General features: G+C 33.2%; 3 protein-coding genes across 3 annotated transcripts; 1 reads left to right on the top strand and 2 right to left on the bottom strand.

Annotated features, from left to right (window-relative positions):
- Nucleotides 1-11,681: 11,681 nt before the first annotated feature.
- Nucleotides 11,682-13,274, bottom strand: LOC120277613 (translation initiation factor IF-2-like). Its single transcript, XM_039284472.1, has one exon. The coding sequence runs from the start codon at nt 13,272-13,274 to the stop codon at nt 11,682-11,684; it is 1,593 nt and encodes a 530-aa protein (XP_039140406.1).
- A 489-nt stretch (nt 13,275-13,763) lies between these two features.
- On the top strand, nt 13,764-14,234 carry LOC120277612. Its single transcript, XM_039284471.1, has one exon. The coding sequence runs from the start codon at nt 13,764-13,766 to the stop codon at nt 14,232-14,234; it is 471 nt and encodes a 156-aa protein (XP_039140405.1).
- A 10,199-nt stretch (nt 14,235-24,433) lies between these two features.
- LOC120277611 (secreted RxLR effector protein 161-like) lies at nt 24,434-25,108 on the bottom strand. The gene has a single exon (XM_039284470.1). The coding sequence runs from the start codon at nt 25,106-25,108 to the stop codon at nt 24,434-24,436; it is 675 nt and encodes a 224-aa protein (XP_039140404.1).
- Nucleotides 25,109-25,348: the final 240 nt, after the last annotated feature.

The raw sequence follows: 25,348 nt of genomic DNA, 5'->3' as shown, positions 1-25,348 counted from the left end.
ATACTCATTTTGAGACATTGGTAAAATTTTAAATATGCTCAATTTCAAGACACAATAAAATATATATTTCAAAACAGCAACAAGGCATGCAACATGATGATGAGGCATATGTAGCAACTATGTTCAAATATATATATATATATATGATGTGATAAGAAATATATATATATATAATCAAAGACAAAGCAGCCAAGTCTAGACTCAAGATATAAAAGAATCAAGATTTGAAAATTCATATAAATCGACAATTGAACTCAGCAGTTTCAAGACATCAAAAGTTAAAGACCTAAAGAGTTTCACAAGTCAACACTCTAAGAAAGCTTCACAAGCATAAAAGCCAAAGCTTATGGAAAGTCAAAATCAACTTTATGATTCATCAGCATTCATAACTTGAAATTCAAATCAAACTCAAGATGAAAATTAATTCCAAGATGCAAAATGTCCAAAACACAAGTTCAGACACAAGTTCACAAGTCGAGATGATTTCAAATTTCTTGTATTATCAATGAAATCTATGAATTCATATTTATTAAAATGAATGAAATTTTTTGTCACAACTTGTTTCTTTGTTCACACTTATTTCTTAATCGGATGTTCCTGTGATAATGTCCAGGGTAATTAACATTAAGTGCTTGCCCCTAATGGAAGTCATGAACCTATAATCTCTTGAAGTCATAAAAAATTAAAATTTGATTTGTAATCCATCATTTTTAACATGTCTAACACTAATTAAAAGTCGGGGAAGAAAAAAAAGCAGCCCACATAGATGAAACCAAAAGGCAATTAAAATGCAGAACAAGAAGCAATTAAGAAATAGAGTGCTCCAAGTTTAATGTATGCTCTTGAATAGGCCAAACTTTGGTTATTGTTGATTTGCCAAACAAAGAAGAAAAAATAAGTAATATCCTGCATCAGTGATGATGAAATAGCTCACATGATAGGGATGCAAGTGTACATAAATACAGAGTGTCAGTCCACAGAGAAAAAAATGAATATTAGTAATAACCCTAATTTCGAAAATTAGCCTAAATAATGAAGTGGTGTATATGAATAAACAAAACCAAAAACAAGATATATGGAAACAAAACCGGTGAGAAATCAAGGGAAGAGATAATGTTTGGGCTAGGGTTATAAAGTACATGATAAAGGTTTGTCTAGGTATACAATCCTATTTGAACTGAAAAGTTTTTAGAATTATACAAAACCATGATTTCTCAGGTGAAATGTAACTGAAAAGATGCAGAGCTGATACATACATCCACACAATTGCATTAATATTCTATGAAACTCTATTGTGGGCTAATCACAATCTCTTAAGTAAATAATCTCCTCCAAAGAGAAAGATTATTCCTAATCTGAATACAAAGTAGAAATATGATTTTTCCTAAAATCTACTCCACATGATTGCAAAGAGCAAGGAAATTATCACTAACCCACTCGGAAGGATTATGGGAGACATAGTCTCCATCATACACTAATCAGAGGTGTACTCGCTACCCTCTCAAATTACGGCAAGTCTATACTAGGTGGGAATTTTTTTTTCTCATCATGTAGTAATACCAAGTATGATGGTTAGGGCTTTTGCCTCGTAATCAATCAAGCATTCAATCACACAATTAAACTCAAATAGATATGAATGCAAATAAGAAATCAATTAAAACATCAAAGATCCAACAACCAAAGTCAAAGATATAAACCCTAGAGTTCAACCATACCCAAACACTATAAAAATTAGTTCTCCATTATTGGAGAACAACAAAACTCCCTCAACTCTCGCAATCTCCTTGGATGAATGAAATTCTTCGAAGATTCCCCCAAACCCTCCCAAAATGCAAAATGCCCTAAAGGATAGCCAAAGAATAGAGAAGAAGTTCCCCCAAAAGGCCTAATTTCTGGCTTTTCTAACATACGATCTACATCAAGCACTTAGAGCTTGACACAATTATATTGAAGCTCAATTCATTCAGATAGGATTTGTATGAAGTGCAAACGTGCTCACAGTTTACAGCAAGAAACAAGGAGATACAAAGGTACTTCTACTATGCCTTTAGATAGATAATATTATATATATGGGGTCTTCAGAGGATGTGCTAATTGAGTTTAAAGAAGTCATGATGACTATCAAAAACATGGCTTTTGTCATGATAAGATGCCCATCTTGACTACTAAAATTTGAAAAGCCATGACAAAGCAATAGTAAAAAAACAATAGTATAGTAGAAGATAGGTGTTTTCATGGCTTTTCTTTTGTAGTGACTAGGTTTGTAATAATTAATTGATGGGAGGATTGTTGATTGAATATGCTTGTAATACTTGAGGGTTTACAAACATGCCCATCTTGGCCACTAAAATCATGGCTTTTATATTTTTGTTTTTTTTTTTGGGGTACGGACCACTAAAATCAATTTAATTGCCTGGGTGAGAAAAAATAATATGGTAAATCTTGTAAACCCAACCTTTCCATCACCCTATTCTTCATGACTTCAATTAAACTATTGAATAAAATAAAATAAATAAATCAAAACTCTCTCATTTATCATCATCATGGTTGACAATAGGCTGATGAGTATTTATAGCTTTCCAATTATACCAACATTAATGTTATTATAGTAATGAGATTCTATGCCATAAATTAAATAAGTTGATGGAGCTTATCATAATTTATATATTTTGCAAAATTACTTGTAGTTATTTGTTATTTACAATTCTTTATGGTGGCTTTTTTTCCAAATACAAATAATTTATGATTAACAGTAGTGATATGTTCCCACATTTTAAATCCAAACATTGAAAATATTTATATGTAAGTATCTAGAAACATAGATATATATATATATATATATATATAAATTTCTCTATTTATTGAAATTGTTGTGTTCTATATCATTTATATAGGTAAATATGGATTCAGAGAAGCAATTTGAGATTATATCATATCTAATATTGGAGCTAAGGTTTCAGAAATGATTGGGATTTATTTTATAATTTTTATGTCAATGAGTCATTGTGCACTATGGTTGTATGAAAGTAATATTCTTAGGCATCAACCAATAGTTAGAGAAGGCTTCAGGAGTGAATTTTTTAGATACTTTGTTTAACAAAGATGGTCAAACTTGCATTGATCAACTTCGTATGGATATTCGGGCCTTATGGTTACTATGTGTCCTCCGTCATAATAATGTGAGATTAAAAGAGGGTGGACAAGTAAATATTGAAGAACAAGTGCGCTATGTTCTTACATATATTAGCACATCATTCTAAAAATCGTGTTATTAAGTTTATGTTTAAATGATCAGGAGAAACAGTTAGTAGGTACTTTAATTTAGTGTTAAATGTCGTCTTACAAATGCAAGAGACACTTCTTAGAGCACAAGATCCAATCCCAGAAGATTTCTTAGATGAAAGATGGAAATGGTTTAAGGTATGTTGATTGCATATCTTATCTTTAAATCCATTTTATAATTAATAGTTTACTTCTATGTTTCTTATAACATTTTGTTGGTGATTTGTTTCAAGGGTTTTCTTGGGCCATTAGATGGAACACATATCATTATTAATGTACTAGCAATTGATAAACCTAGATATCGTAATAGAAAAGGAGATATATCTACCAATGTCCTAGGTGCATGTTTGAGAGATATGAAGTTTATATATGTGTTACCAGGATGGGAAGGATCAGTTCAAGGGTATTAAGAGATGTCATTTCTAGGAGGAATGGTTTAATAGTTCCTACAAGTAAAAAAAAAATTAAGTGGGACAATTTATAATTTTATTGAGTAATAAATTAGAAGTCTATTTAACTATTATAATTTATTACAGGGTATTATTATATTGTGGATGCTGGATATGCAAATTGTGAGGATTTCTTGCTCTATATAGATGCTATTGGTATCATCATAGTGAACGGAGACAAGGGTATACACCTATATGCAAAGAAGAGCTCTTCAATATGAGACACTCTATGGCAAGAAATGTAATAGAAAGAACTTTTGGATTATTAAAAATGCATTGGGCTATTCTTAGAAGTCGATCTTTTTACCCAATCAAGGTCCAAAACCGCATTATAATTGCTTGATGTCTTTTACACAATTTTATTAGAAGGGAAATGCCTACTAATCCAATATAAGCACAATTAGATGCAGAATGGGAAACTCAATTTTACAATGTGGATTTGGCACTTGGTGATGGTGATCATATTACTATAATTGAAACAAGTAATGAGTGGTCTACTTGGACATAAAATTTAGCAATACAAATGTGGAATGAATTTCTTGCTAATAGACATAGATGTTGACTATTGTATTACTAGTTATTTATTTTTAGTTTTATCTTAAATTTTGTGATTTGAATAATTATTTTATTTCTTTGATTTATGTTGGAACATCTATGTTATATTTTGGAACATCAATAAAGTCATTATTTCTTGGTTATGTTATGAACCCTTTTTTATTTGGTAACATTTTTGGTTTATTATTTGGTAATGAGTTAGGAATGGAGTCTGCGAACACTCTTCAGCAAAGCATTAAAAAAAAAGAGAGAGCGATCATAGGCAATGGTCCAATGAGGAGGATGAAGCACTTCTTGATATTTTGATTGAAGCTGTAAATGAAAATCAAAGACTTGATTATGTGATATTCAAAACAAATACCTTGAAAATGGCTGAGATAAAGATGGAACAAAAATTTCTTAATTGTGGGATTAAGGTGAAACCCACATTGAGTCTGCAATGAAAAGATTAAGGGCAAATTATAACACAGTTTATGATATGCTAAATCAGAATGGTTTTGGTTGGGATGATGAGAAAAAAATTATTACTATATATAATGACTCTGAATGGAGTGATTATATTCAGGTTGGTGTTTATTTTTTACTTAGATAATTTCAACTTTTTTTATTATTTATTTTTGATAAATTAAAAAAATTCATTTTGTATTATTTTATAGAATCATCCAAGCGCAAAGGATTACAGGAATACACCAATCCCACTTTTTGATAAGCTCTCTTATGCTTTTGGAAAGGACCGTGCTACTGGTAAAGATGATGTTACCCCTACTGATGTTATTGAGGAACTAGATCATGAAGGAAAAGAACAAAATGATTATGTTAATGATGATGATAATGACATTAGAGTAGATTCCACCCAATCAACATCTACCAACCAGTCATAATCTAGAAGAAAACATGATCATGCAGAAGGTCAACCAAGAAAAAATATTAGAGGAGCAAATATCCTTGCTAACAGCATATCTGAATTAGGAAAGGGGTTTAATAAGTGGCTAGAATCTAGCACATAACGATTGGAGTGAGCTGTAGATCGCCTTGACGTTGCAAAAGATGTGTTTGATGATTCGAGAAGCCTCATGAATGAACTAAAGAAAATGAATTTAACAGATCAAGAGTGCTTCCTTGCAACGAAAATGATATTATCTGTGCCCATTGATTTCATATATTTTGGGGTTGTGATGATGGTGATCGTATTGCATTTGTGAAGTCACTAATATAGATATTTCTTAATTTAAAGATTATCCACTTTGTTTTAAGAAGATTTTATTATTTGTTAGATAAACTTTATTTGTGATGCTAATTACAAAACTCCATTTATGTTGATGAAAATATTAGTTAATTTCATTTTATTTGTAGCAATGACGTACAGGACTTTATTTTTCATTAATGGGTTTATTACTCTAACTTTTTACCATATTAATAACTTTGTGTATGATTTTCTCCAAGAAAATAGGTATGAAGTATAATTTCTACAAGTTAGTGATATTATGATCTATATATTTGTGCCCATTATTTATAGGTTTTTTTTAATAATTTAATAGAAACTCATAAAGATACTGATAAGTAAATCATTAAGGAAAAAAATTTAAAAAAAAAGTCTATTTTGAAAAATAATATATAATTATATTATAAAGGGTAATTTTGTCTATTTACCTATCATTCATATCATATCCTATCATTATCTGGTCCACTTCAAACGTAAAATAGGATAATAAATGCTATCCAATGGCTTATCCTGTACGCACCGATTGGATATGAGTTTATCATGTCCATATCCTCTCCTACAGCAATCAAGTTCTCATATCATATCCGCCACTATCCTATCCTTTCCACCAAACGGGCCCTTAGTAACAATTTTTTGTCACTCGGTTATTTTGTCACAAATATTAGGTTTTTTGTGTCAAAAAAAAAAATAACACACACTATTGTTTAACTTAATTATGATAACTTATGTTTTTGTTACTATTATAGTGATAATTGTGACAATTTAGTATATGCCACAATTAAATTGTCACTATTAATATATTAACAATGGAAAAAAAAATTTGTGTCCAATATTCATTACTCAAAGCATACAAGATTTTATGTCAAAAATTTCTTCATGAGAATGATGTGCAATTGTGACAAAAAAATATTGTTGTCACTATAATTTTTTATTTATTGTGACAAAAGTGTTCTCCATCACTCTCAACATATATTTTTTGTTACAACAATTTTGTCACAAAAAATTCAACTATTTAATGCCCACTAGACATAATAGTTTGGATTAGTTGTGACATCTAATTATTTTGTCACTATTACAATTTCAATTGTGACAATTTAATATCTATCACAATTATACATTTTATCTTTTGTCTCGATAATTTTAGATATAAAAAATTCAAATGCGTAGTATATGTAGTTGTAAAATTATATTATTAATAAAATATTAAAAAATCTATTTTTTCCTACCCAAGGTTTTTAAAATTAAAATTTAACATGATTTTATCAAACAAAATTATTATTTATAAATACTTCAAAATAACCAATTAGATACTAAAAAATTTTGTTCAATTAAGCCAAAATATTAACCTATTAAAACATTTAAAAGTAACTATGCCCAAATACTAAATCATCATCATCGCATTAGTATAGTCCTTGTATCTACAATGCAAAGAAAAATATTCCATATATATATATATTCAACAATCATTTAACAAATAAACAATTATTGTTCACATAAAAAATATATACCAAAAGTAACCAAAAAAATATATTAAAAAACAGTATAAATATAGATTTGGCTTTCTCCAATCTAATTTAATATACCAAGTAAATTATGCTTATACTACAAGAATTACGACATCATGATTTTTTTTTTTAACAATCAATCATTTTATCACAAATATGATGTTTTTTGTGATAAAAAAAATTAATTAACACTTTTGTTTAAGTTAATTGTGATACTTTTTTGTCACTAAAACTATTATAATTATGACAATTTAGGATCTTTCACAATTACATTTTCATTTGTTATGATGAAAGTGTTTTTCGCCACTAGTTATTTTATTTTTTTTTTGTGATTACACTTTTTGTCACAAAAATTAAACTATTAATATCAAATTCGATATGTGTGTGTATATATATATTTATATAAACATTTTTTAAAAACAAAAACTATTCAAATTTTAAAAATATTTGTAAAAATATGAGATAAAAATCAATAAAAAAAATATTCTCTAAATTCATTATCTTGCAAGTTGTTATTGTTTACCCTATCCTCAAAATTGATATTTAAGGGATAGAAATCAAGTTTTTAACTTAGATTATGCCTAGGATTTATAGTATAAGAGAAAGATTTTAAAAATTAAAATTAAATAGATTTACCAAATCTCACAAAACAAAATCTAGATAATATAATTTAAAAAATAAAATTAGAAAAGATATGTATCCTCAATAAATTTAACAAATAAAAAAAGAGTGATGCCTTGAGTAATTATGTGGATATGGAGATCTATGGCAAAGGTTTGCCTTCATTTGATTCAAGGAATTAAAGTAACTCAACTAGTTAAAGGTACATGTTATTGATGGTCACAATATTTTTTTATTTTTATTTTTTAAAATTCTTTTGTTTATTTTATGCAATGAATAAGAGATAATTATTTTTTTGCTTTATCTTTTTTAATCTTCAAAGTTAGGCTTATTCAAATTTTTTTAATGATGATTTTTTTTGTTAGTGTTTCGTTTTCAATAATTTGAATCTTAGATTCATGTTCATCATAGAAATATGTTATTTAGATTTTGATTATGTAATTTTTAATTTTTTTTTTTATGATTTTCTATATATTGAAAATCACAAAACTAAATGCGACATGGAACTTGTCTCAATTGAGAAGAAATAATGATATAAAAGTTGTAATTAAATTAGAATTTATTCTTTGTTTTCCTAAATGTGAAGAATAAGCATGAAGGAAAGGGGATAACATTAAAATCCCAACTAAGGAGTCAAATTCTAGTAGAAGTTGAGGCTAAAAGTAAAAGAAAGATTCAAATGCATAAAAGATCGAGTACTTCATCTCCAAATTTATGATAACTTTATAATTTTTTTTTAAGGATAATTTTATAATTGTATTTTAGATATTAAAATTTCTAATTTTATATCTTCAAAATTTGAATTTTATATATTTTGATGATATTTATTTTTTTCATCACAATTTAGCATTTTTCTTGTGTCAACAAAATTGACACAATTGAACAAATTATTGTAAGCATTTTATTTATCACAATTAAATTTTTTTTTTTCAACACATTGTTTTGTCACAAATATTAAATTTGTTAGTGTCGGAGGGGCATATTAATTGATACACGCTATCACTTCATCTAAATTTCTCATAAAGGATGGCTTAATAAAAGTGAAGCATTGTGGCACAGATCACAAGATCTCTGATATCTTCACACAGGCACTGCCAAATGGAAAGTTCAAGAGGTTCAGTGAAGAGCTGAAGGTTTGTGACTTCTCTTGGCTAGAAAAGCATGTTGGAGACCAAGGTTGATCAGAGCCTCTACAGTTGACCCCAACTCAGTCAAATGAATGCAATTGATGCATGGCAAAAGCAAACTGAATGGTTTCGAATGTTTGACTTACTTTGGGATTTGATAATTTAGAGTTTTGTCGTTATCTGTTTTGGGTGATTAAGTATGGTTGTATGCTGCCATGTTGATGCTCTTTTTAATCTTTATATTCGTATTGTGCATGTTAAACAAGTTTTATATATCAATGTGTATGAGATCTTAATTATTAACTAAGGGTCCGTTTGGTTAGAGGGAATGAGAATATGGAGATGGGGAAGGGGAAGGGGGATGGGGAAGGGGATGGGAATATAAATAGGAAAAGGGGATTGGGGATGGGTAACAAAAAGTAATGTTTGGTTGGAGGGATGGGGATAGGAATAGGATAGAGAATAAGAGAAAAATTTTAGTAAAAATTACTTTTTTTACCCTTTAATATTTTAATTAAATAATATATCTTGTAAAAACAATTATTATTAAATAGCTTCAATTTCTATAAAAAAAATTAAAATGAGTTATTTATTTTCTAAATAAATTTTAAAATTTATACATTTTAATTAATGAATATAATTTGATTTTTTTTTATTTAAAATAAATAAATATCCAAATTTAATTATTTTTAAATCACTAAATATAAATAATTCTAATATTTTAAAAATAAATACAATGTATAACATGTCATTTCTTAATTTTCATCTAATACAATGTAAATATAAAAATACAATGTATAAATACAATGTAAATCATTAAAATTTAAACAAATATAATATTATGAGGGGTAAAAGAGTCATTACCTCATCAAGGCATGCTCAATCCCCCCAAAAATGAGGGGGATGAGCATGAAGGGTTTGAGGGCATGCACTCCCCCTCATTCCTTCCCATGCCCTTTGGTGCATGCCCAAACATGGGCATGCACATGCTACAAGGGTTGATCCCCAATCCTTGGGGATCAATCCTTGCATCCAAACATACCCTAAGTGTGTAAAATATTCATTCAGTGAGCTAGTGAGTGTAAGCTCTCGATCCTATCACAGCATTCGCACACATACACTAGATGTTCTATGTACTCAGTACATAGTTTATAAGTTTACAATCTCACTTGATCAAAAGACACATATCTCAAGACAACTAATTTAACATACAACACATATTTAGAGAACACATCTCGAGACAAACTATTAAGCATAGACTGACAAATATGACATAACACAAGTTTAATGTACTAACGGGGAAGTAGAGGTCATATTTTTTCACATGTTCTGCCGGCAAAGAAGCTAAACGAAATCAATGCTGTTCTGATGCCTTGTCAAACCAAAAAGTCGATGTGAAATTTTGGGCTGGGGTGAGATTGTTTGGTTGGTTGCTTTATCATGATAGACTCAATGCCAATGAAGTCAGGAAGAGAAAGCATATGGGGAGGAATCAATATTGCATCTTTTTCATGACTGCCATTTTGCCCATGACGTATGGCTATGTTGAAAGAACCTTGGGCTAAATATTGCTTGTCTTTACTTTAAATTTTAAAGAGTGGCTAATGACTAAAAGCATTTGTCATGAATGTTAGTGTGATTCGGTCGGTTTTCTGATGTGCACAGTTTAGTTTACGTAGTGGTTGATTTGGAAACAATATAATATTTCATCAACAACAAGATCAGGCTGCTCAAATCTATTTTGCTGCAATGAAGATGGCCACAGAGGTCAGCGTTGCCCAATATTGCAAGACGAAACCAGTTCAAGTTGCTAAATTGGTTAAATGGATACCATCGGATCCAGGAAGTTTTACCCTTAACACTGATGGTTCTTTTAAGGAAAGAACTAAATGTTCTTCGGCAAGTAGATTAATTCGTAATAGCAATGGTGATTGGCTTGGTGGCTTTGCGATCAATATTGGCTTGACTCATAGTCCCATGGCAGAGCTTTGGGTCATTTGCGAGGGTTTAGTACTTGGAAAAAAATTTAGTACTTTCTTTAGTGGTCGTAGAAATAGATGCAAAGTTGGTGGTTCAGTTCCTATCCAATAATGTGGATGATGCGATATCTTTGATCAAGGAAGGTTGAATGATTGAAGTCATGCATGCATGTCTATTGAGAAGGTGATCGTCGTGTTGATTTCTTAGAATCTAGTAAATGTTGCCCAGAGCTGTTCTCGTGAAATTACTTTATTATTGATCAATCCGAAGGATGGCCTTATTCCTTTGATTAAGTGTGTCATGCTAAGATGATCCATAATAAGGATTTAAGCCTATTTGGCTTCTTATGTACAAGCAAAAAAAAACTCATTCTCCGTTCAATGTATTTAATGTGATAGGCAACAGTAAGTAACTCAAATTCTATATTTCTATAATTCGTAATAATGTCCACAATTTTATGTTTAAGATTATTTTTCAAATTAGCTTTTAAATGTGTGTATAAAATCCCATTCTATAATATTATATATATATTGATAAAAGTGGATAAGTTTTATCAAACTGTAATATAAATATTATATCTATTTAAGATCTTCTTTTAGTTTTTATTTAATTTTTAGATATATATATATATATCTATCTATATTTGAAAAATTATATATATTTGATAAAAGAGAAATTATATTTTAGTCCTTGAATTTTACTATAATTAAAGATAAAATATAATCTGGGCAAAATGGGTATTCTTGGGGAGTATATTAAATAGTATATATATTGCAAAATTACTCATATTGAATAAATTTCCTCCAAAAAAAAAATTAATAAGGCCACATGCATGAACGTTTTATTGATCATTAACTATCTATTGTTGTAATCACAGGTCACAAAGTGTTTTTTTTTCACTTAAGTCGTCAGTACATGGCACCCTTCAGGAACATTAAAATCACTCAATGATTGGATTTGGTAGAAGGTGATCCTTGGATTTACGTCCGACGATTCCTACGTCACCAAGAGTAAGTGCCGGTAATGTGTTATAGTCGGGTGATCCCTCATGCCCGCCACCTGCTGCAATATCCGGATTCGCAAGCGGAGGCTGCTGGCCGTCGAAAGCTCCTTCAATGGCTGGATTCGCAGCTACGTCATTCACTTGGCCAGAACCCGCAAGGGGAGCCTGCTGGCCGTCGGAAGCTCCTTCAATGGCCGGATTCGCAGCTACTTCATTCCCTTGGCCAGAACCTGCAAGGGGAGCCTGTTGGCCGTCGGAAGCTCCTTCAATGGCCGGATTCGCAGCTACTTCATTCTCTTGGCCAGAACCAGCAAGGGGATCCTGCTGGCCGTCAGAAGCTCTTGCACTGGCCGGATTCTCAACTATTTCAGTAGCCTCGCCATAACTCCCAATTGGAGCCTGTTGGCCGTCGGAAGCTCCTTCAATGGCCGGATTCGCAGCTACTTCATTCCCTTGGCTAGAACCTGCAAGGGGAGCCTGCTGGCCATCGGAAGCTCCTGCACTGGCCGGATTCTCAACAACTTTAGTCGCCTCGCCAGAACTCCCAATTAGAGCCTGCTGGCCGTTAGAAGCTACTGCATTCCCTGGTAGACGACCACGTCCACGTCTTGATGACCCTCTAGCTGGAGTCACGGCTGAAGATGACTCACTCGTATCACACTTAGCACGTTTTTTCCCTGCGGAACCATCAGTGCTACCCCTCCTCTTTCGACTGCCCGGTGGACGACCTCGGCCTCTCCGTGGATGAACAACTCCTGTCTCCTTGCCGGAATCCACCTGACTTCTACCACGCGCCAACCCTCGTGCACTCGGGGGACGACCTCGAGAACCCGTTGGACGTCCACGTCCACGTCTTGATGATCCCCTGGCGCGAGCGGTATTGAGAGGTTCTTGAGAATTCGTTCTTACTCCGTCTCTTGAACTCGCCCGTGAACGACGACATCTACCACGGGAGGACCCCCGAGCAGTCTGTGGACGACCAAGCCTACGTCCACGTCTTGATGAGCCCCTAATGGGAGTCACCACAGCATATGGCTTACTCGTGTCACGCTTAGTACGTTTTCTACCGGCGGATCCATCAACAGTGCTGCACCGCCTCTTCCGACTACCCGGTGGACGACTTCGACCTCTCCATTCACTACCAACTCGTGTCTCCTTGCCGGAATCCACCTGACTTCTGCTACGTGCCGACCCTCTTGCAGACGGAGGACGACCACGTCCACGTCTTGATGAACCCCTGGCGGGAGCCACCGGTGATGTCTGCTGGGCGGCATTGAGAGGTGGACGACCACGTCTTGATGATCCTCTGCCGCCAGCGGCATTGAGAGGTTCTTGAGAAGTCGATCTTGCTCCATTGCTTGAGCTCGCCAGTGAACGACGACGTCTACCACGGGAGGACCCTCGAGCAGCCGGTGGACGACCAAGGCTACGTCCACGACCACCCCCACGTCCACGTCTCGATGCTCCCCTGCCGGGAGCCACCGGTGATGTCTGCTGGCCGGCATTGAGAGGTGTCTGGTTCTCGCTCATCTTGCACGAGTTGGCATGATTTGTGAAACGGTGTTTTAGTGTTTATTTTATATTGTTTCGCAGTCTCCTGAGAGAGAGGTTTTTACATGGGACCCCTGACAAATGGTGAAATTACTTTGTGTTCTTTATTTTTAAGAAATTATTTACTATTAATTGTTTCAAAAAAAACATTGTCTTACTTGTCTTAATACTTTAGTTTGGATTAAAATAACGTTTTTTGGGGTTTTTTTTTTGTGTTGTAATATGTATTATACGCAAGATCTTGTTCTTTGATTTTTTTTTTTATTATTATGGATATATATATGGAAATTTAAATGTTAATCCTTGAATTGTATTCAAATTGAAGGTGTTATAGACATAATGACTATTTATATAAAAAGAACGTAAAGAATAACTTTTAAAATTATTTATTCAAATTGGAGTCCGAAGGATTGTCCCAGCAAGGTCACACTTTTCTGTTGGCTTGCTAATGATAACAAAATTCCATCTATGTCCAACCTTGCTAAGATTGGATGTAACTTTCAGAATGCAACAGATACCTGTGTCATGTGCTACAACAATTCTGAAACTGTTGACCATCTTTTGATTCACTGTGATTTTGCTTCCCGTATCTGGGCGTTCTATGCGAACAATCTACATATACTTACGACTCCAATTTCGCTTGATCAAGTTTGGTTAACTTGGATTCCTTCCCTGGAAGCGCATAGGCGCACCTTCTGGGATCTCCTTACCAGAGCAATTTTCTGGAATATTTGGTTGGAAAGGAATAACAGAATATTCAATCTTGCCTTTCTTTCCACTACTGCAATCTTGTTTAAAATTTCTCATATGCTCATTGATTGGTGTTCTGCAGCTAGGGATCCTACTCTGCATGTTTCCAGTGATTCCATACAGTCCGTCAAGCGCTCCCTCGATTTTCTGAGTGCCAGATCTGCGGACCTCGCCAGCAACTCGATCTAGCCACATCTTCAGGAGTGAACCTTCTTAGTCTGACTGAGTTGACCTTTGTTGCCTCTTGGTGTGCTTTGTCTTCTCAGTTTTAGGTTTCAGTTGGTGTTTGTTGCTTCTGTTTTCTTTTCTTTTGTCGTTTGTTGTGGACTGACACACCGCTGGTGTAGCGTCCTTTTTTTCTCTGTTTTCGTGTTGTTTTTCTGATTGTTTCATTGTGTTTTCTGTTTGTTGTTTGGTGCTTTGGTTTCCTAATAAATCAGTGGTTTATCCACTTTATTCAAAAAAAAAAAGTGATTAATAATTTCTTATCTTGGGAGCACCATCCAAGCCGAATAAATAAATAAATTAAACCCATGGAATTTATTTTGCTTTTCCACATATAACTATTATAAAATCAAACAAAAATTACAAGAACCTGAAGATAATATATGGATATGATCATAAATTTTCTTTTAAAAATCAATGAATTATGTATTGTATATACATAGTGTTTGGATAGTGGGATATAATATTCCATGGATGGGAATATCCATGTTTAGTTGGAGGGATTTAATAGTAATGATAAAGATTGTTTAGTGTTTGGTTAGAAGGATAAGAATTTGTAAATATTTGGATATCCATTTTTAAGTATGTATTTGATTTAAATAACGGATATTAATAGATAAATTTTTTATTTATTTAGTAACATAATAAACGGAAACTATTACTAATAACTAGAAACTGTACCGAATTACCAGGTTAAAAACTAAGAATGTATTTTCAAATTATCATTAAAAAATATTTTTAAATTGTTTAATTTAATTTAATTAATGGATGATATTTTTAATTTTTTAAATTTAAATATTTTAGGAAGTATTTGATTTTTTAAATAACAAATAATTAATAAAATATATTTTATTTATTTAGTTTAAATCATTTTAATGGATTATTAATGAATAACATATTTATTTATTATTTAACTTAATTTTTTTAGTTGAAGTTAATTAGTTTAAAATATTTAGAGAGATGGAGATGGATGAGAGAAAGAGAGAGAGAAAGGTATGAGATGGTGGGATGAATTGGTGGGATGTCACTCATACCATTTTCAGGGATGGGGGACATCCCATCCAGCCCCATCCAAGAAACCAAACACCCGGATGGGGTTGCAGCCCTGGATATCCCATCCCTATCCTGGGATATCCAGGGCACCAAACACTACCATAATGAAAATTTTAATTCATATTTGATTTATGCGTGACATTAATAGATGCTCGATGCTGAGAAGTAAGGGATGATAAACAGGTCGTCAAGAGTAAGGGGATTGAATGTGAAGGAGGATTGAAGTCTAAAGCTTGGGAGAAAAAAGCCTATATGCATGTGTTTGGAAAATTCACAGTTGAGGAAAAGGTGATTCAGGCTTTCAGTAGCATTATGGCATAGCACACAAGTGTCAGATATGTTGTAGGAGATTCACCTTTTCATGAAAAGGTTTGCAAGAGTAAGAATTTTGTCTTCCCAGCGAGCCAGAAAAGAGTGATTTTGCTAGGGCACTAAATCCTTTAGGATCTCATTTCCTGAGCTGTCCTGTAAAATATCTGGATCGAAAGAAACACTCGTATTTTTTTATCTGAATGCTTTACCACACTACAACATTATTTTTAAATCTGTTAACATGCTTCTATCTTGGTTTCCTACTGCTGCAGATAGACATCAGCAATCTCTTAACGAAGCTTCTCAGAAAATCAAACGTTCACTCAACTTCTTTTAGCTCTAGAGATTCTATCTCTACCGGTGATCATGACCTTGGTGCTGCTCAGGAGTAGGTGATATTGATGTCTGACTAAGTAGGCCTGAGATGCCTGACGGCTTCTTCCGTTTACTTAGTTTTTTATCTCTGTTTGCTTTTTCTCTTTCTTTTGTTTTACTGCTCCTCCTCACCTCTGGTGAGTGATGACTCTATCCTTGTACTTTCACTTTTTCCTTGTACTTTCGCTTTTATTTCAATAAATCTGTGGTTTATCCACAGTTATTTCAAAAAAAAAAATATAGATGCTCGATCACTTATAGAACTAAATCTAACATAAAAGAAGGAAATTGTAATTAAAGAATATCACAATTGCAGCTTCATGATTAATTGACATTTCAATGCTATATTAATCCTATTATATAAGAAGATTAGTAATGCGATCATGCAGAAATTCAATCAGAAAAACATTAGCATAATCTATAAGTCTCGATCCAAACAATATATATGATTGCAATTTATGCTATTATACATGCCGAGGGAAAGTCAACCACACACATTAAATGCATACAATTTATAAATTAATTAAAGAGTTAAACTAATAATTTTTACAAATAAATGCTCATGACTATAGTTGTACTATATACATCACTAACAGAATCATTTTAATTTACATATTTTAGAAATTAAGTACTAACGCAATCTTCACTAACAAGTTGTGGACTCCGGCAACCTGGTGGACCTACCCCTTTTATTTGTCTCCTTAAAACCTAGTTAAGTGCTAACCATGGTTGCTTTACCCCCTTAATCCCTTCTTCTTCTCCTTGTCACCTTGCTGGGAGCTTTTCTAGAGAAAGGAATTTCCGGAGGGATTTCCGGACGCTATCCCGTCAGTGTCTCCTTCTTGGCCGAATGTTTACACCCCCATAGTCATCTCCCTTCTTCATTCCTCCATCTCTCTTCTTTCTCTCCATTCTCCTACTTGTTTTACTCCTTGGAAGTTGAAGAAGAAGGCCATCCATCACCGGAGTTCGGGTCTCCACCGGTGGTCTTGGCATCCGGAGGTGAGGAGAAGAAGAACAAGTAGTCGCCGGCGTTCTACAAAGGCAAGGTATGCTCTCTCATTCTCTTGTTGATGGTGGAGTTGTTTATTAGAGTCTTGAGAGAAGCTTGTGCTTGTGAAAAATCTTAAGCTTAGTGGTAGATTAGTGATGCAGGAGCAAAGCAAGCAAGACCAAGTGTTGAGCACTTGGACATTGAAGAATTTTCAAAAGAACACCCAGTCTTTGGTGAAACTCTTCGTGAAAACTGTAGCAACTGAGTTGACCATAAGATGCATGTAACCTATGGTTAGAAAGCTAATGAAGTCTAGTTTCCAATGCAACAAATTTCATATCAATTGGAGTTTCCTAGAGGAAGTTATGGCTGCTAGACTGAAGACATATCAAGTTGACTGGTTTCAGTAAAACTCATTTTCTGTCTTTTCTGCAGCTTCTCTTTTAGCCTTAATTATCTCTTAAGTGTTTGTTAGTTTAATAACTTTGTTTATATGTAAGTTTTCCTATTCTTGGAGGGTTGTTCCAAGAGTTATATACTTGAAGTGGCTGCCAAAGGGGGGACAACTAGTGTGTGGCTGGAGAGTTGGAGGCTGTGCCTCATTTTCTTGGTTCTTTCCTTTGAGCTTTTGCAGGCCATTGAGGAGAACTTCATCAAATCTGTATCTCTTTGGGCTGATCCAGAGAGTGGTGAGTGGTCAGGTCCTGTATCCGATCATGGACTTCGTTCGGTGGTGGATCTCATCCCTTTCTCATCCGTTTTTGTTGCATTATTTCCGCATCAATTAGTTTCTAATTAATATGCATGTTTTGAAGCTCTTAGTGAGTGATCTATGCTCTTATGTGTCTATGGTTGCCTTTGATGATGATGTTTGCATGAAGAGCTTCACCATTTTAATTTATGTTTGGCTTATCCTTGCATGGAGATATATATTTATATTTGCATGCATGAAACCATGGCTAGTGATTGTGTAGGAAGCTATATATATGTGTGTGTATGCTTACATTTTCATGCAAGAGATTAAATAGTTAGTCATGCTTGAAACCACCTCCATATATATATACATATATGTTTGAAACCACTCATACATGTGCAAGAAACCATGTTCTCATTTGCATAAAAACTTATGTTTACATCCTTGAATGTTAGCTTGCATGATCCATGTCTTGGTGTATGAGTTTTTCATGCATACACATGCCCTTGTATACACATATATAGATTATATTTAATTACTATGTGTGCATTTCTATAGGGCTTAAAAAGCATGCAACCTGGTTGGGTTAATGAGTATATATATATATATATATATATGTATTTGCATTATCAAACCACTATGTTAGTAGAGCATGAGTTGTGTTCTTTTATTTATAGCAATTGATGTTTTATTGCTTCTTTTGAATCCTTGAGTTCTAAATTGTGTTTAGAAAGGCCATGCCTTGTTATAGAGTGTTAGTATTTTAGACTAGCTTATCATGAGCTTTTGTGCTTGAACTCTTCTAAGTATTCATGTATATTTGGTTGGTTTTCCCTTGGATTTTAGGACCACCTTGAGCATCATCTTGGATTTCTTTTGAATTTAGGGGATCACCAAGTAAGTAATCCCTTGAACTCTTGTGTTTAAAATTTTGTTGTTTGCTTTATTGTTCGTGTAAAATTTCTGAAAATTTATTTGCAATTATTCTTTGAAAATTATTGTGGGAATGCCATCTTATTTATGACTTATGTTTTTAGATGAAGAGAAGTTTCTATACTTAGTTGGAACCATAGTGTTATTACTTGCCAAAACTTATATAAGTTATTTCCCTTGTTACTTCTAATTATTTGACAAAGTAATTATCCTTTTTGTAATCTTGTTTATTCCCAATAACAAGAACTTAAGATTTATTAAGTGCTTGAATCTTTGGTCCACCTGACATCAACTTGGAGTACCTATCTATTATTTGGTTATATCTTTATTCCTTAAATATCCACTTGTCTTTATGTCCTTGCCTATCTCCTTCCTAAAATTTTTACCATCCTTGTTTTGACAATGTTTCCTTTGAATTTATTTTTCTAGCTATTTTGGAATTAGGTGGGCCATTTTTCTTCAATTGATGAGATACATTAGACCTTGTATTTTTTTTTATACAAATTTTAGTATTTTATTGTATTAATAATTATGCATTTCATCCTTGAGATTGGTTGATTAAATATTTATTGGTTTCATTATTATTTATACTTGTGGTATTTTATTTTATTGGTAATTTATTTATTATCTTGAATTTTGGGAAAATATTTGTGAAATGTTGTTATTATTTTTTCAATGTGGAAACCAGGCTAAGGCTTAGAAAATGAGTATAATTTTTACTTTTGTTTATTTATTTATTTACTCTATTTTATTAGTTGGATTTTTGGAAAATACTTGTGAATATTATGTATTTTTGGCTTGGAAATGTGTTTGAAATTTTTTGTCTCCAAATGAATGATATGCAACCCTGTCAGTGGGGGTTAAATCATGACTTTGTCGACAAGTAATTTTGGGAAAATGATACTGCAGTTTCGCAACGTGTCTGTCACCGAGGGTAAATAAATGATTTCTATTATTTTGGCTCGGGTCTGTCACCGAGGGTAAACAAATGACCTTTGGCAGAATTTGGAGACATACTCTGGATTATATTATTTATTGTTTTACCTTTTGATCTTGATTACACTATTTTGTGTTATTGATTTTTGTGTAACTTTCAGATTTGAACTTTTGCTTTTAATTGGTTTTGGATTACTTACTGGGATTTATTTTAAATCCTTTTCAGATCAGGAGCAGTAGACCCAGCGATCTTAGAAGGCTTCCAGTAGATGTCCTATGGCTTATGTCTTTGTATCGGTTGTATTATTGTTTAAGAACCTCTTTGTGGGTCATGTTGTATTTCATTTGCCTTGTATTTGAGTTTGGTTGTAACCTTAAGTTGTACTCTTATTTGGTATTTTGTCAAATTATTTTCTACTCCTAGTCTGTGTTTAGGTTTTGAAGCCTTGCAGGTTCACTGGTCCCACACTGTGGGTCTACGGCCGTTTGTCAGCGCACCAGGTTCAGGGCGTGACACAAGTAATATATTTTTTTCGGTGATAGAATTACTGACATGATTTATATTGGAGTATTGCTAAAAAGAACTCAGACTTCTCCTTGCAGTGTAAGTCACATGCAACTTAATTATATATGTATATATGATCAACAAGAAAGACGATCTAATTAAGTAGCATTACAATTTGCATTCTATATATACCAATATCAAGTACATAATAATCAGTTTGCAAAGTTTCGTTTGAGAAGTAAAAACGGCATGCATGCATGCAATGTGGCTACGTGAGCTAGCTTCAAATGGGATAAAAAAATGACAAAGCATATAGCATATATATAGATCATAACAATGCAAAGAATTTACGTCTCCATTATATCTTGCTCTTATTCTTCATCTTCTTAAATTGAATCACTTTGTGTTTTCCTCATCACCAAACCAGGGTGCAATGGAGTCTAAAATTGGCAGAGAAGATCTTAGGCCAATATCTTTTAGCCGGAGAGGGCTCAACTGAAGATCATCCATGAAACCATCATAATATTGTTCTATCTTGCTCTTCTTCTCCTGCTTCTGGAGAATATCCATGAAACCATTATATTGTTCTATCTTCCTCTTCTTCTCCTTCTTTTGGAGATCATCCTTTGATCCATCAAATTTTTCTATATTCTCCTCCTCCTCCTTCTGGAGATCATCCATGAAACCATCATATTGTTCTATTTTCTTCTCTTTGTCCTTCTGGAGGTCACCCCAAAAACCATCATATTGGTCTATCTTCTTCTCGAGATCATCCATGAAATCATAGTGGTCTTTCTTCTCCTCCTTTTGAAAAGTCATAAACTTGCTGATCTTGAGATAATTGATTGTGGGCTTCATCTTCTCTCTCTCTCTCTCTCTCTCTCTCTCATTGATAGATAGTTATATCTCTCATTAATAGATAGTTATAACATGGTGTTAATCCAAGTATTTCAAATTTATTATGAATTCAAATCGGAGATGGAGTAAAATATTTGAAGAATATTAATTGATAATTCAAATAAGATGAGTTATTTATTCGTTGTTTATTTAATTTATGTAATTAGTTAAGATAGTTTTAAGATGATATGGATGTGGATATGGATATGGATATGGCTATGGGTGTGGACATGGATATTGTATGGGGAGTGGTGGCTCAAGATAATTGAATGTGGAAGGCCAAATTTTTAAATAGGTCTTCTAATTATTTAATAGAAAACTAAAAATTTATTTAAATTTATTATGATAAATCTCTATAAAAGATGGTTGTTAATGCATGCTAATTATTTATTATCAATTATGATATATTAGTATATCTTAACTACATAATTAACTAATTAAGAACTCAAAAAGGGAAAAAATCAAAAGAGTAAGATTAAAAGAGAACTTTAAAAAAATCTTGATTTATAATAAAAATTGTTGATTATATTAGTAGTGAAAAAAATTATAAAATTAGAAAGATAGAGGGGAAAAAAAGGGGCAAAAAAATAGGAATTTTACAAAAGTTAGTTAAAAGAAGACATAAAATTTATTAATTATTAAAATTAAAATATTTAAAATCTTAATTTATTATTCTTAATTTTAAATAAATTAGTTTAAAATTAAAAAAATTTGATTAAGCATTAAATTTAAAATTTTAACACGATAATTTATTATAATAAATCATTATTACAATTATAATGATTAGGTGCCCATATTGAACTAGCCTAATGGACAAGTGATTCACTTCTTTGTGAGGGTTGGATGTTCAAATCCTACTCAACCCATAGTGAGTAAGGGTACATCACAGTATATGGCTAGTGGGGTCCCATCTCTCATATGCAAGGTGCTATTAACGATAACACTGTGGGAGCAAGCTTGCAGCCCAATCCTCGTGCCATCTGATGAGAATACACAGCTAGACTAACCCTGAGTATTTATTTGTATGTCGCATTTGTAAAAAAAAAAAATTAATGATAAGATTTAAAAGCTTTAAAGTTCATGATAAGACATTTCAGTTTGCTTTTGGACCTTATAAAACTAATATATAAATAAAACCAAATCAATTTGACTAATTAAAAGATACAGATAGCCCTAACCCAATTCAAAATAAATAAATAAAATAATAAATGTGTGGTAGTCTAAAGAGAGACTTATAAACTTAAACCTTCAATACTTATTAACCAATAATACCTCTAGTTAATACTTAGTAACTTGGTTAAGCATTTGACTTTGCATATTTAGGCAAGAACTTTCAATGTTGTTGAGTATTCAACAAGTTATATATAGTGTGTTGTTCATGGCTACATATCATTTAAGGTAATTATTTAAAAATTATAATCAATAACTTTTGCGTAAGTTTATGTGATAAACTACCAATTGGTCTAGTAGTATTTTGATTTTATTACATAAGATGTCATGACTTTCATGTCAAAAGTTCAAAATACATTCGGACATAATACTTATGTTAAAAAAGATTGGTTATAAGAGCGAGTTTATAGCCTAATCCTCGTATTTATCAAATGAGTGGAACACCAAGTGAGTGCACAAAAACCAAATGATTAATTTTTGGTGGTGTGCATGTCCTTATATAGTGATACGTGACTAGTTGACCTTGTAAAAAGCTTTATTATGATAAAGATAAACTTGAAATCGAACAGGGTGATGAAATTCATGGTAGGTATATGTGTGTATATATATATATATATAATTTTCGTTTGCTAAGCATAGAGGAAAAAATTTATAATTTAATGGAGAAAACCACCAACTTTCTAAAACAAACATGCCAAGGCTTTTAATCATAAAAATTGAAATATCCTCCGATAATAACTTGAATATTTAAATTTAAATAACTTATCTAAACAGTAAGTCACTGCTACCGAATCATATCATATCATCCATTTTATGTATTTGATGCAGTATATATTATTTGAATGAGCTCTCTCAAATAATTCTCATACAAAATACGTAGATTCCTGTACTATTAGCTTTGTTAGAGGTTTTACTTTCAGCCATACATGCAACAAAAGTAGATTCTGGCATAAAATAAATATAAATTAATAAATTATTATATCATGAAAATTCAGAAAAGTTCTCGCCATGATGTATCATGCGAGTAATAAAATGGTGATGAAAACATTAATTATTATTATCATGCGATAACAAGATATTTCTTACAACATTTATCATTATCAATATCTTAAAACTAATATTTTTTTCCACACATCTCAGCATGCATGTTTTCCTGAACAATTACGTAGTATATATATATATATATATATAATCAAAGGAAACCAAAAAGAATCAGTTAAGTGAATCCATGCTTGCATGCATGGACGTGCATAATTAGGAGAAAATTTCAAGCAAGTTGGAGATATATATATAGGAAGAAGTTGATAATCAAGAGTGTGAAGCAAAAGGATCCGCATCATCACATCCATCACCTCTCACTTATTCTTCTTCTGCAGAATGATGCCTACTTCTTTCTTCAACTTCAACTTGAACATGAGTACTGGATGAAGTTTTTCCAGTGAGTTGTTGTGGACCCCGCCCATGAATTAACCTTGCTTAGGATGCTAATCATTTGTTTGCTTTTCCCATAATCACTCTTCTCCTTGTCATCTTGCTGTTAAAAGTTTGTTAGAAGGAGGAATTTCCGGAGGGTTTTCTGGCTTCCAACACATCCATGCTTTGCTGATTAAACCAAGTTTCAACCTCCTTGCCTCCTTCTTCCCTCCCTTGCTTCCTTCATCTCCTTTGTATCCATTGTAGGTTTTGAAACTGGACTGAGTTTTGTGATCTCAACAGCACTCACCGCCGGAGATAATGCAACCTCACTCAAAATACTAACACAGCTAACTTGCACACACACACACTTCATTCAGCCAAAAAAAACAAGATAAAATATTACAAGAGTTCAAAAGAAGAAAAGAAAGTCTAGGGAAAAGTAAACCAGACTAAGCTTCAGTACAACCAACAGTCACAGGAGACTGATCAGGGATCCAGAAGTTTAATAAACTAAATCTTGCTACCAGTACAACACTACACCAACACACGCAAAGTAGTACCATGCAGGTCACGTACAGAGAAAAAAGATCACCCTTTGAGATTTGCATATGCTCGTGGGCCCCATGTGGATTAAACCAACAAACTCCCCCTTAATCCACATCCTGAGGCTCAAGATCCTGCACACCCAGACATTTACACATGACATCAAACTTCATATTTGGCATCACTTTAGTCATCACGTCTGCCCTTTGATCATTTGAGCTCACTGGCTCAACCACGATCATACCATTTTCTATGCATTCTCGGATGTAGTGAAAACGCATGTCGATGTGTTTGCTGCGATCGTGATGCACAGGATTCTTCATCAGAGCGATAGCTTATCTGTTATCCACGAACAAAGTCACTAGCTTGAGTTTGTTCCCTGTTATTTCTTTAATCACACTCGCCAGCCACACCGCTTGGCATGCAGCAGCGGCTGCCGCCACGTATTCAGCTTCGTAGGAAGACAAAGCCACTGTCCTTTGTTTGTATAAACCCCAAGACACGAGGTTGTTGTTGATGTAGAAAACTATGCCTCCGGTGCTTCTCCTATCATCTGGGTCACTTGCCAGATCACTGTCTGTATAACCGCCAAGTTCCACATCGTTTCCTCCCCTTGTGTATGTCAAGCCAAAATGGATAGTATCCTTCAGGTATCTAAGAATCTGCTTCACATCTTTAAGATGTATCAAGGTTGGCCTTTCCATGTACCTACTAAGCATTCCCACAAAATATGATAGATCAGGTCGTGTATGCAGGAGATACCTGAGACTACCAATGACGCGTCGATATTCTGTTGGGTCCACCGGCTCATCTTCCCTGTCCTTGTGCAATTTAAGTTTGTGCTCCATAGGAACATATGTTGCATTACATTCACTCATGCCAAACTGTTTCAGGATTCTGCAAGCGTATGCTGATTGTCGGACAGAGATTTGCTTCTCCCCTTGTTCAACCTCAATACCCAGGTAGTAGGATAAGAGTCCCAAGTCACTCTTGTCGAATTCATCCATCATCTGCACCTTGAACTAATTTATATCCTCCCTGTCTTTTCCCGTGATGATCAAATCATCCACGTAAATTCCCACTATAAGTGCACCACCATCTTCTTCTCTAGTGTATAATGCTGGTTCTTGTGTGCATTTTACAAATTTTAGATCCTTTAGGTGAGCATCCAACCGCGAATTCCAGGCCCTTGGGGCTTGACAGAGTCCATATAGAGCCTTTGATAACTTATACACCATGTGTTCTTTGCC

The sequence above is a fragment of the Dioscorea cayenensis genome, chromosome 15, assembly GCF_009730915.1.
Source record: "Dioscorea cayenensis subsp. rotundata cultivar TDr96_F1 chromosome 15, TDr96_F1_v2_PseudoChromosome.rev07_lg8_w22 25.fasta, whole genome shotgun sequence".
NCBI lineage: Eukaryota > Viridiplantae > Streptophyta > Magnoliopsida > Dioscoreales > Dioscoreaceae > Dioscorea > Dioscorea cayenensis.
Note: the sequence above shows the minus strand (reverse complement) of the source record. Positions and strands in the feature narration are given on the sequence as shown.